The sequence below is a fragment of the Heliangelus exortis genome, chromosome 19, assembly GCF_036169615.1.
Source record: "Heliangelus exortis chromosome 19, bHelExo1.hap1, whole genome shotgun sequence".
NCBI lineage: Eukaryota > Metazoa > Chordata > Aves > Apodiformes > Trochilidae > Heliangelus > Heliangelus exortis.
In genome coordinates, this window is record NC_092440.1 from 3507815 (window position 1) to 3520282 (window position 12468).

Sequence of the window (12468 nt, forward strand, 5' to 3'; positions counted from 1 at the left end):
TCTCACACCTCTGTGTTATATGGAGAAAGATGAGGTATAACTACAAATGCAGCAAAAGTTGCTCTTGGAGAAGCACTCCAGCCTCACACAGAAAGTACAGCTCTCCTGCAGCTTTTGCCCATAACCCAGCCTGGCACTTGCTCAAGGTTAATAATTATTCTCACCTCCCATAGAAGAGACGTTGTCTTCAGTGCTGAAGAAAATCAATGCACATGAAAATCTGGTCCATCCAGAGCTGCAGTGCTTTGCTGCCTCCACAGCCCTCTGTGCTGTCACTGGTATTGATACAATAAAAGGGGAATTCTTCCTAAATGGCTTTTAGGACCTCGTAGCACCACATACACATTCACTGCTCTTGCCTTAGAGCAAGGTCAGCTGGTGGAGACAGGAATCAGCCTTCCCTCTGTCTACACTGGAAAGCATTTTTACACCTTCTGCCTGTTTCCTCTCTCAGTGGCATCCCATTCTTACCTGAAACAGACAAAAACAGTTTAAACCCCAAACCTATCCCCACATGCAGGTTTTTTTGGCCTTTTTTTTGCCTTTTTGATCCATGGTCCCCCTGTGATTTCAGAAGTGCTCAGTTTCATTCACACAGCTCCCACCACTGCTCTCCATCACAACATTGCTGTGAGATGCACCCCATGCTGGGCTGCAGGAGAGCACAGCTCGAGCAGAGCCCCCAACTCCCTGACAGCCCCAGCAGACACCAAGGAGCCTCTGCACACAGACAGGGCACCACCCTCCTCCCCCCCAACCCAGCCATGACACACTAACAGCATACGTTCCCACACTGCTGGTGTGATGAGCTCGTTTTGACTGTCTGCCCTCTATTTAAAGATTTCTTTGAGGATTCAAGCACTACTGAGCTGCGTTTAGAGAAAAGAGGTGGGTCAAATGCTGGAAGGGTTTCCAGGTGGTGGAGCAGTGTAACAGAGCATGTGTGTGCCCTAGACAAAGAAATTAAAGGTGTATGAAATATTGCAAAGCTGTGCTAATGCAATCCTTGCATGATTTCACACCCTATTAACTCACTGCACAGGACCAAAATGACAGATCATTTCTCAGACTATTTAAGATCCGGCACATATTTTTAAAGTCTAATTAAAATTGTAAGATGTGCCAGTAACACCTTACATGATGTGAAAGGGAATTTTCATATTCTTTGTCTTCAGCTTCATAACAGTTAAAGAGATTTAAACACACACACCCCCCCCCAGAAAAAAAAGAAAAGAAAAAGTCTTATTTGCTACTAAGTTATGTTTGCAGCAATTTAAGCCTGGAAAGATCAGAATACAACAGGCAGATCCTGCCCCATACAGATGCTCAGCTCTCAGTGCAATTGCTCCATGTTACTGAGTCCAGCCTGGTGGCTCATCTTCCTCAGACCAACACTGTTGACATCCCAAAGCAAGCAGTCACATTTCATGGGGGTTGTACCCGCAGTAACAGCCCCCTCCCAGCAGACACAGCTTCTGCAAGAAGAGACACCCCAGGTTGGCCCATGTGGCTTTTTCACACCTTCCTTATGCCCACAGGTCACACTGCTGAGTGTGGAAATGACAACACTGAAGGAGGAACGGGACCGGCTGCGAGGTGCTGCTGAAGACAAGGAGACAAGTGAACAGCTCCTGCAGGCCATCAGGGACCGAGATGAAGCCATTGCCAAGTAAGTGGGGAGCTAAATCAGCATGCACAATCCCCTCATCTTTTTTTTTTTTTAAGTGACCCTGTCAGCTGTGCAGTTCTCTTCTGAGTAGCCAGCTACCAAATTCCCATCGCTGTTCTCTGTAACACCTCCATCTGTTGGCAAAATCAGGAGCATCCCAGATGCACTGCCGGGCACAGAGATGGTTCTGACATTTCCAGAGAATGTGGGTTGCTGGTTCTGCTGTGGCTATGGCAACGTGCTGCTGCCAAAATAAAACCCCCAGTAATATCCAAGTAGTGATGGGGAGCTGCACACTGAAAGGCTATTTAAGGTTCTCAAACCCACAGCCAGGAGTGCAAAGGGACAGCTTCTCTCCATGACAGTTAATGACCCTGCTGGGACAAAGCACTAATATTTATGACTGATTGTCCTGCAGTGGTAGGAGCCCAGAGAAAGGGGGGTGTGATAAGTGTGCATGGGTGCATGGTGAGTGATTAATGAGCAGAAAGTTGTTGCAGGTGAAAGCAGGCAAGAGCATTTTAGTGGTAGAAATGAAAGCATCCCAGCACAGATTGAGTGGGCTGCTCCTGGGCAGCATGCAGAGGCTTGTGATACACTTCCCACCTTTCACTTCAAGGGTTAAGCCATTTCTATTGAAGCCCTCTGAAATTAAAAAAAAAAAACAACCCTAACTCAGAACAGAAATAAAATCAGTGCCTGAGGCAGATATTTGGCATGGAAAATTGTTAGCTTGAAGCTGAAGTTTGGCAACAGGGGAAGCAATAGGGAAATAGGATCCTATAATAGAAGGTGTTAAGCAACCGTTATCTGGAATATAAACACAAATTCCCAAATTGCTCTTCTACAGGGGAGCAAGGGAGCTATTAGGAGGCAATGAATTAGCTACTGTTAATAAGATGCAATTATTTCTCCTGAAAATGTTTGCAAGGAAAGATGGTTCCCAGCATGCCATGCTATGGTTTCCTATCACATAGCAGTTAACTGAAACCTTTTTGCTCACCTGTGTGCTCCCAGCATGGTAAGCATAATTTCCTAGTTTGGACACCTTAGGAAATTGCTCCTTCTTAGAGGTCAACACCTTTCCAGCCACCAGTAGCTGGACTATCTCAGCCACTGAGCACTCAGGGCCTTTTGGGCAACTTTGGCTGTGGTGTCACATGCCCATTGGCCACCAAATGGAAAGAAACATAGCAGTGGCATTCACAAAGGCTGGCACAGCCCCACTGAATCTGGAAGCTTTCCTGAAAGCAAAGTATTTCATACAAACAATTTAAACGGTTTGCAATTCTTAAAAAGCATATACTGTGATAAATTTCCTTCACTTCTTCTTTCAGTTCAAGTTCCATCTATAGAAACTCAGAACAGAGCTATAGAAACTCAAAACAGAGCTGTAGTCTTTGGGGCATTTTTGTTTGTTTGTTTTATGTTTTATATTTTTATATTAATCCTTATTAATTTATATTAACCCTTACATCAATGGCAACTAATTGATCAAGATCAATACAGACACAGCTCATGTGTTTTTTAGCACATACCATTTCTTTTCCTATGCAGTAGTAAACTGAAGAAAAGGAAATATATTTATATGTAGATTCTACCTTGTTTTAGATCTCCATTTCTCATTCAGATCCTGCACATTATACTGGCATACTGTATTATCTTAGACAGCAGTGCATCTGAATATCTTTTTCTATTCTTCATAGTGTGCTTACCAGAAATCTGCTGATTTTATAGTAGAGAGGCCTACAGTCCTGTCCTGCTCTTCAGATGAATTGGTTGGCCACACTACAATGGAGATTAACAGCTTAGGATCTGGGAACTTGCCAAAGAAAGCAATCGTTGACTTCTCCTCAAGGACGTGTTTAACACTTCCTTTTTCTAAAAAAAAAAAATAAATAAATAAAAAAGTCATCACATGATCCGATTTCTCACTGTCCCCCCCAGGAAGAACGCGGTGGAGGTGGAGCTGGCCAAGTGCAAGATTGACATGATGTCCCTCAACAGCCAACTCCTGGATGCCATCCAGCAGAAGGTGAACCTCTCACAGCAGCTGGAGGCCTGGCAGGTGAGCAGCCCCCCATCACCACAGGGCAGGGGCTGGGTGGCACTTAGCCCTGGAGGCATCTTTGGATGACTTTTCCCTGCCTCCTTGTGGGTTTGCTCTGTTCTCAGCCCAAGCATCCATAGATAGGAGCTTTTGCTTTTGGCTCTGCAGCAGCCAGCACAGTACTCAGAGCAGTGTAACACAGCCCTCCCCTGCTCAAAGCCTTTCAGCTGTGAGCTCCTAGGTAATTATACAAGAATACTTATTTAAAATGGGTAAACAAATTGTATCTCATGGCTGCATGCAGCATGGGTAACCCACACTTTGCAGAGTAAACTGTTGCGGCCTGGGAAGGGAAGGTGTCCTTGCAAGAGATTTTCCTGGCCTTGGGGATGTGTGGGCACAGCATGTATTTGCATTTCCATAATGGAGCAGAAAGGTGGGAGGCAGAGAGATTGTCGTGACTGTTTTGTGGTTTAGCTGCACTGTTTTCATCAACTCAGAAGACTTAGCAAGATGGAGAAGCTAAAATCTCAGCCCTCCACTAAGGTAAAAAACCCCAAACTCACAGCAGTTCAGCAGCTGGCCTGAAGATGCTCTGTTTGGGGTCAGTAGAGAAACCCACATAAGGGCAGAGAGCCCTTGAGAGCAGACAAAGCTGTCTCATGCCATAAACTAGCACTGAGGGAAGGCTACTTTAATAGAAAAAAGCAGACACAAGATAAATAGTCTGGGCCAATTATAGTAATTTGTTGCACACCATGCAAGACCCTGACTCTACTAACCACCAGCCTGACCTGTAGAAACCTCTCCTGTACAACCTTGCTCCTGTTTCAACTCCACTGTGTTTTCGTTTCTCTCTTCTTTTTTTTTTTTTTATTTATTTTTTTATTTTTTTCCTGCTTACAGTTTGCTTCCTCAGGGCTTTTTACTATCTGGCTCCTTTGGTTTCTGATCTAGTGGCCTTTCTCAGTTCCTGTACCGACAGCTTTAGTCGTACACACCTCCTGCCTTTGAGGTGAGCCCCTGCATCCTCACCAAGTACCAGCTATTCCCTTGCCTGCTCTTTTTGCTGCTACTACCACCCACATCTGTCTGTCCTCACCATCATCTGGAAAAAGGGGCCAGTGGGGGGGTCTCCATCACACACACCCCACCCCAGCACCAGGCCACAAAGGGCAGCATCCTATAACCCCCAGGTTACCACAGGGAAAACCAGGCTGAGGCACATATATCATTAATCCTCTGCATTCAGCTTATCTACTGTCTGGAAAACTTACTGAAATACAGACTGGGATTTTACTTCTCAGCCTCAATATCTAATAAGTGACATTCAGTGCTTTGCATAGGAGCTGTCTGTATCCAAGTTCTGCTTCAGTCTGGATGGGTGGTATAAAGTACAGTTGGTATTTAATGCTGGAATATCCCCAGCTTAGAGTATTTAAAACAGGTGTTTGCTTTCTCACTTCACACTAGGTTGTCCTCTTGTAGCAATACAGCAGCTCCGGTCCTGCTCCCATCAGCAGGAGGCTGTCTCCAACATAGTGACCTAAGGTGTTATTACACAGTAGCTAAATAGTTTCCAAGTACCTGATGTCCCCAGAACAGAAGTTCAACCACAGAATAAAAAAATAAGACAGGTGATGTAGGCATTTTGAGGACCAATTTGCAAGGCTGAATGTTTTTGATAAAATGGGATGTGATTCTTTGCTTTAGCTGGGCATAAATGGAGGCTTTAAACTTGTAAAATTAGGCTTACACATTTCTGGTCTGCACTCTACCAAAAACCATCAACAAGATTAATTTTCTGTAAGCACATAATCATACAGGCTATAAATTATGGCACAGGCACAATCCCACACATCTGAGCTCAGGATGTGGATGTGCACCTTTCCCCCGTGCCTAATCTGCCCCCCACTGGTATTCATCAATAACTGGGGGCAGGAGGGGCTTTACTGAGGGTAGGGAAGGAATACAGAGCAAAGTTGGAAGTGAAGAGGGCTTCTTCTCTGATATGAGAGCTCAGTGGCTTCAGTACAACAGTGACAGTGGCACTGTTAGGCTAGAAAACACTGCAGTGCCAGAGGCCTTCATGGCCACCAGTCTCCAAGGTCTCCTTGAGCAGCTTTAACCCTGATCTCATGCAAGAGAGCTCAGCTTCAACTCACAAAGACCATTTGCACCTCCTTCAGCCTCACTGCTTCTGCAAAGAGCAGAAATTCCTGCCTGGAACACCCAGAGCATGCCAGTGGCATGTTGTCCAGCTTTTTTGGGAGTGCTTTATCAGACAGGTCTTGTATCACTGGTGTTTGTCCTTCCTCTGTACTCCCAGACACTCCTGCACCCCTGCCCAGTGCCAAGGCAGGGACCACAACTCTACCTCAGCGTTGCTGTGTACATCTCCCCTGAATCTCCACAGCCTAATACTGTGCTCTCAGAGTCACACATCAGACAGACAGGGACCTGGACACAGTGCACTCTCAATAGTGCACACTATTTTAACATGTATGTATACATATATATAATTATATATGTTATATATATAAAAAAACCTCATCCTCATCTCTTGTGATGTGGTTAACCAAGGACACAGATCTGCCATGCTGAAGCCTGGGTACCTACCTCACTTGCTAGAAAAGGTGCCCTCAAAATCTAGGCACTACAAATTTTCACATGGCAGCTTCACCTCTGGAAACCTTTTTTAACCTCAGTGCTGATGTTTACCTCAACCTCTTCAACCGCCCCTCTGCCTTTCCCTTTTCCAGTCCTGCTTTAAAAAGACCCAAAGCTTCCTCAGTCTACGTAGCTCTGCACCTTCCCCATCCCCCAGGGAATGTCCCCATACTAAATTCAGGTCCAGGCCATGACTATCAATCCTTTTTCCTGCAGAAAATGCTGCAACACAGGGATTAGCCATTGCTCAAGTTTGCAGTCCAAGCTGGCTGGTTTTATTCCACATCAAGCTACGGAGCAGCTGGGGCACCTAATGGGCAATGGCAACACCTTCTCTTCCATCTCAGTGCTGCTCTGATGGGCTGCCCTGCACAAAGTGCCCAGTGAACAGCACTTCCACAGCAACAGCCCATCCAGGGTATCCTTGTTCTCACCAGATAGTACCCACAGTCTTACAGTTGATTTCTCCTCTGGGGTTAGTTTGCATAAAGGCATTTTCACTAAGCTACAGTTTAAATATGCAATTATAGCAGAAATAATGGATCTGAAGGTTTAAAATTTGTAGAATTGATAGCCAGGTTTTCAAGGAACACATTAGCACGCCATTAGCAGCAACAGATCTAATTATTTTGTGTAGAGCAATTTCACTGTGCTGCAACAACAGATGAAAACAAAGCATTTCTGGTACATCTGAAAAAATCACAGTGCAGTTGTTAATGTCAAGCTGTCAGTCAGAGAGCTCCCACTGCTCTAGCAGCACTAGGGGAAGATGTGGGTCTAAGGGACAAGGTCAGTTCTCTTTGGTAAGCCTGCTCCAAAACCCACACCTGGCCCAGCTCCTTGGCTCCCCATAGCACCTTCCCTGAAGAAGCCCCAAAAACGGTGGCTGTGCAAGCAGCTGTCATGCTCCATATGGCAAGCACATAGACAGGGCTCAAAACAGAAATCCTTACTTTTTCTGGCATTTGCTTTCAGCTGCATTTGTTCATTTGCATTTTTTCTTCCCCCAAAGGGAAGATCTGTAACCTGCGGACAGCAGAGAAACGTGTTTTAGAGCTGTCAGAGTCCCAAGTGGGCATGATGTTCCTATGCAAGACCACCTGAGCAATTTATCCCTCAGAACTGTGTGATTCACTTCCTTGCTCACTAAAAAGCCTCACAACAGCAAGCAAGGCTGAGCCTGCTGCTCGGTGGGGAGCTAGACCTGTCCCCACTCTTGTCATCCCTCCTCCATCTCATCGCAGCACGTTTCGTACCCACTTCATGCATCCCTGCATGAGCTCCCTTTGAGCATCAGCTGCCACTAACAACCCTCTCCTCTCCCTCTGCTACAGGATGACATGCACAGGGTCATTGACCAGCAGCTGATGGACAAACACCCGAAGGAATGGAGCCAGCTTGCTTATTCCTTCTCCAGTGGCTACGGCGCAAAGCGGAGTGCCAGACCCTCCCCCGTGTTCAGGCCGGAGCAGCAGGGGGATGAGCCTGTTGGGGCAGAAGGGAACCGTCTCTTTTCCTTTTTCAAGAAAAATTAATTTGAAAAAGAGAAACCTCTCCACCAATTCCTGCTTCAAGGTGGGATGTGGGGCAGCTGCCCGGCTTGCTGATGGACCCAGCTCTGATCCACTAAGAAAAAAAGAAGGGGGCAAAGGAGTTAACCCTTGAGACTCTGCACTATTTACACCGCACCTGGTCTGAACCAAATGTTTACATTAATTGGAGATTTGCAAACTGACAGTGTGACACTAATAGAAAGAAACTTCTTATTCTTTAAGTGAAGTGATAAACTTCAGGGTATATTTTAGGAGCTCTGACACAGTCCAGTTTCTGCTGTGAAAAATAATCTGATTGTCTTAAAAGCATTCTCATGCTGGAGAAGGAAATAAGCAGCCCCAAGGCAAAGCAGCGCAGGGGATTGAGAACTGCCATCACAGTGAGCACAGGGGGAAGAAGAGGATTGAATGCAAGAGAAGAGAGGGGAGTCACTTACCACCCTCCAATCCTGGCAGCTGTGATATTTTCCATCCATCCCACTGAGATGAGTTCCTCTGGCCCCAGCATTGCCATGTTTTGACAAGTGTAGCTTTCTCCATGGTGGAAGTTGAGCCCTTACTGCAGATCCTGCCTGGGCACCCTCTCCCCTGCAGCTCTGCATAGCTGTTCACCCCTCGCTGGGAATCCAGGCTCCTGACAGATCAGGGCAGTTGTAAGATTGCTGATATTACTGTCTTCTCTATCTCCCTCCTGTTACAGAGGTAAGAGTTGTAGGGTTTGTAGTTACACAGATTGTTAAAGATTTCTCCACAAGACACTTAGCCATTTACAAACAGGATAAAAGTTGTGGATGTTCAGTCCTGGGGCACCTACTGTCCCTCTGATGGCCAAAGGTAGATCTGGCACTTCAGCAAGCACACACCTTTCCCCAAAGCCATGTACACCTCCCAAGCAGAGTAAAGCAGAGTAAGTAACCTGTAATTTTAACAGGATAGCCCTGAGAAGCCTAACTAATAATTCACTGAGAGGCTACCCATAGTGATGTCAGTAGGTCTTTGAGGCTGGGCTGATTCTCAGAAAGCATGCAGCCATCTACCAAAGGCAGCTGTCTGCAAAGCTCTGGAAAGGCTGCAGGCCCCACACAGTAACATTAGCTATGGCCTCACAAAACTGAGTATTTGTGCCTGCCTGTAGGTCTTTTACTACTCAGCCCTTTGGCAAGCAGGTAGCCAAGTCTTTTGACTGACGATGATCAGAGCCTGCTTTGCTGTAATCATGACTTGATCAATGAGAAGGAATTTAGCATATTTGGTGTATGCTGGAAATCCTGCAATACTAAGGAGGCACCTTTCCTGTACGTTGGGTGGGTACCTTCTCTTTAAGTTACCATCATAAACCAGTGAGGAACGCCAGCCTAAGTTCAGGATGTCCTGCTGCTCTCATGCAGTTTTCACACCTTCTAGCTCACAATACCCACAGGCTCTCTTTCCATGATACCCTTTAGAGCACTGTTGCTCTGAAGAGGGTAACACCTACTCTGTCCCACAGGAGATGGAGCTAGGTACACATTCAGCTCTGCCCTGCTCATCAACTTAGGTGCTAAAACACTATCCTACAGGGAGCTGATGCTCACTATTTACAGGAACAAGCTTTCTGCTAGAATTAGGTATTAACCACCTTCTTCTAAGAAGCAGGTAAGAGTTTGGTGGCTTGGGGTTTTTTATTAGTCATCTTATCAATGGGACAGGACATCTGTAATACCTCAGTACAAATAACCTTTCTGCCTACAAAGATTGCAGCGTTCCCTTATTTCTTTGTTAGCATGAAACTACCACAATGGTAACAAATCATCTTGCACTGAGGCAAGGAGCAGAGAACACTGTGGGGTTGAAAATGATGGGAAAAAGCTGAGTGGTAAAAGCCACTTACCTGAGAGCAACAAAACCTGGACTGCAGATCCTGCTCCAGGAAATACTTAGGTAAAGCACCACCAGTACAGCTTGATGCTTAGAGGGAAAGGAATTTGGAGTCTGATAGGCAGTGAACTAAACCTTGGCCTCTCCTTTCTAGGCAATGCTCACCTGTTGAGTAACAGCTTGTATCCTCTTGTACAAGAGAGGGAAAGGAACTTAGTGCAGTGCAGTGTGCTCTCAGGATGGCAAGTCCTCATCTTCCTGTCTTACATGTGCTGTGACTCAATAGGGCCAAGGCATAAGGCCCATGCTCAGCATCTCCTGCCCTCGGGACTCAGTTGTGCCCATCAGCACTAGTGTAAACTTTGATACCTGCAAAACCAGGTGTGAAGTCATGGATGCCAGCGATGCCTGTGAACAGTTGTCTTATAAGCTGCTTGAAAATGATGCTCGGCTTATTGTAAGAGAGCCATGTGACCATCTTGGTCCTCACAGACCTCTTTTCTGCTGTCAGTTGTCATTTCCCAGGCCCCAACAGCTCTCTTCAAGCCACTTGCCCAGCAGCTGTGTGGGACTCTATCCCCACGAAGATGTATGTATGTGTGCAATCCAAAGGCAAGACCTTAAGTTATCCAACGAAGACACAGGAATGAGATGAAGAAAGGTGCCTTCTGCTACATGTTTGCTGAAAGTGACTCACTCAGTTGCAGAGGCAAGCAATTGAAATGCACAGCGCATCTCTTCATTTAAGGAGGAACCTTAATCCCATTGCAATTTTATTTATTTAATGACAGTGATGGAAGAGATTGCAAGAGGAAAGTCCAAGCATGTTCCAAGATACCAGTTGGGTATGGTTTCTTAAAACTAGTCCCTTAATCCTAAAGACTTAGTTGCACTACTAAACCCAGAAATACAAGAGAATTGGGTTTAATGAACTGGACAACACACCAAAGGAGACCTCCTTGTGCTGAGCTGCTACTCAACAGGAACAGAAACTGCCTTAACATAGCAGCTAGGTTTTTGTTTTGTTTCCAAGAACCTCACGTTCTCATTTGTCATGTTGCGTTTTAATAAGGTCCTGACTATTTAATCTTGAGCTGTCATTAAAGCCTTCATCTCCATCCTGTCACAGCCAGGAGCCTGAAGTCATCCTTGCAGTGCTGGGTTAGAAGACACTCCACTTGTGATACTTGATACATCTAGGATACACATGGTGCAAAGGAAACATCAGCTCCAGTGAATGAGACAGAGGAAGCACATTAATCCAGCAGGTACTCAGGATTCCAAAGTAGATTTAAGGAGTAGGATCAGCAGCTCTAAATACAACACCCAGCCTTGCTTTTGAGATAATGGTAAATAAACCAGTAGTGCTGCACAGCCACTGTTCAAATATTGCACAGAGAAGATTGCCTGCTGAGATTAAGGTTACAAAGAACTTTCCCACAGTTAAGTGACAGGTGACTGGGTAAAATGTTTATTACACTAGCCTAAGGGAAAAGGGATCAATCTCCATTTAGAAAACTCTGCAAGGGAAGCAACTGAAGACAAGTAAGCATAAATGAAAGGCAAGTCACTAGCACTTTATCTTAATAAAAACTTAGGTCTGCAACTTGCCATCGAGATGAACAACAGATCAATTGATGACAACAGAATAATTTTGCACAGAGAAGCAAGAAGTGAGGTTACAAGCAGTGCTGTGTGCACAAGGACTTGATAGCTGCATGCACTTGTCCTGCTTAGAATGGGAAATTCCAGATATGCCTCTACATCAGGCAAACACACTACTTCCCACTCGGTTATAAGAAGCAAGATTGTTTTAACCAAAAAGCCAAGAAAGGATATGTCTGGGTGCTGCAGCAATGATCCCCTTAGACTGAGGGAAAAAGCACACAGCAAGGACAAGCAGAAAGAATGTATCTATAGATATGTACATATACCACAGTGCTGTAATTTTTGTATGTAGCAGTAATGTAAATAAATGTATGGTTTTTATAAGATACATATTATAAAAATCTATAAAGGCATATTTTTAGTAAAAACAATGTTCTACTTCTTTTGTAAATAGTTCTCTTCAGAATAAAACAATCATTTATATGATACTGTCTCAGCTCTCAAGTCACTGCTTATCTTACCTACCTGCCAAACAAACTCACTTTCTGAATGGTGATATTAACACCTAACAGCATCTCTAGTACTTCATCATTCCCAAGAAATTCCATCACTTAAAGCACTTGCATGTGTTCAGAAGAGAACAGTCTGGAGAAAAAAATATTTGAAGCATTTGTATCTTCAGCCACCTAGGAAAACAGAAAGGGTGAACTTGTAAATCATCTTTGCCTGCCAGACATTTTAAGAATTTACTGGCCTTTATATGGAGGGATATTCAAACTTTAGTGAGTTCAGACATAAAACACAGATGGACAATGAAACACCTCCAGCTTGCACCAGTTGCACTTCAGACCATCCACACATCCTCAGGTCTGTCTCTGCATCGTCACAGGCAGACAGAAGAAAAGGCACCTTTCCCCAGCAAGCTTGGTCACACGTCTCCAAGGGGTGAGGACCTGCCCTCAACAGCCTGCTCGTGCCTCAAAGGCACCTGAACACTAAGGGCAGTCAGCACAGTGACAGCTGTGTGGTTCCTATACAGAAACACACCTTCATTTCCTGGG

The 12468-nt window shown here is 45.1% G+C and overlaps 1 protein-coding gene and 1 long non-coding RNA gene across 3 annotated transcripts in view; one reads left to right on the forward strand and one right to left on the reverse strand.

The window, feature by feature from the left end:
* The window catches only part of BICDL1 (BICD family like cargo adaptor 1), a 48219-nt gene extending 36326 nt beyond the window's left edge, over positions 1–11893 (forward strand). Inside the window, exons 8-11 of one of the 2 annotated variants that reach the window (XR_011729593.1) lie at positions 1539–1669; positions 3617–3737; positions 7724–8644; positions 9954–11893. Coding sequence is in view for 1 of the 2 variants with exons in the window: in XM_071762661.1 (XP_071618762.1) it covers positions 1539–1669; positions 3617–3737; positions 7724–7924 (453 nt within the window). In the remaining variant the exon portion in view is untranslated. Of the gene's footprint in view, positions 1–1538; positions 1670–3616; positions 3738–7723 lie in introns of both variants that reach the window. The other variant, XM_071762661.1, reaches the window with a different exon arrangement.
* On the reverse strand, positions 1222–8468 carry LOC139804892 (uncharacterized). The gene is made up of 4 exons (XR_011729594.1): positions 8380–8468; positions 3385–3550; positions 2673–2913; positions 1222–1475 (listed from the first exon to the last, which is right to left on the reverse strand). It is a non-coding gene; the product is annotated as an uncharacterized lncRNA (long non-coding RNA).
* Positions 11894–12468: the final 575 nt, after the last annotated feature.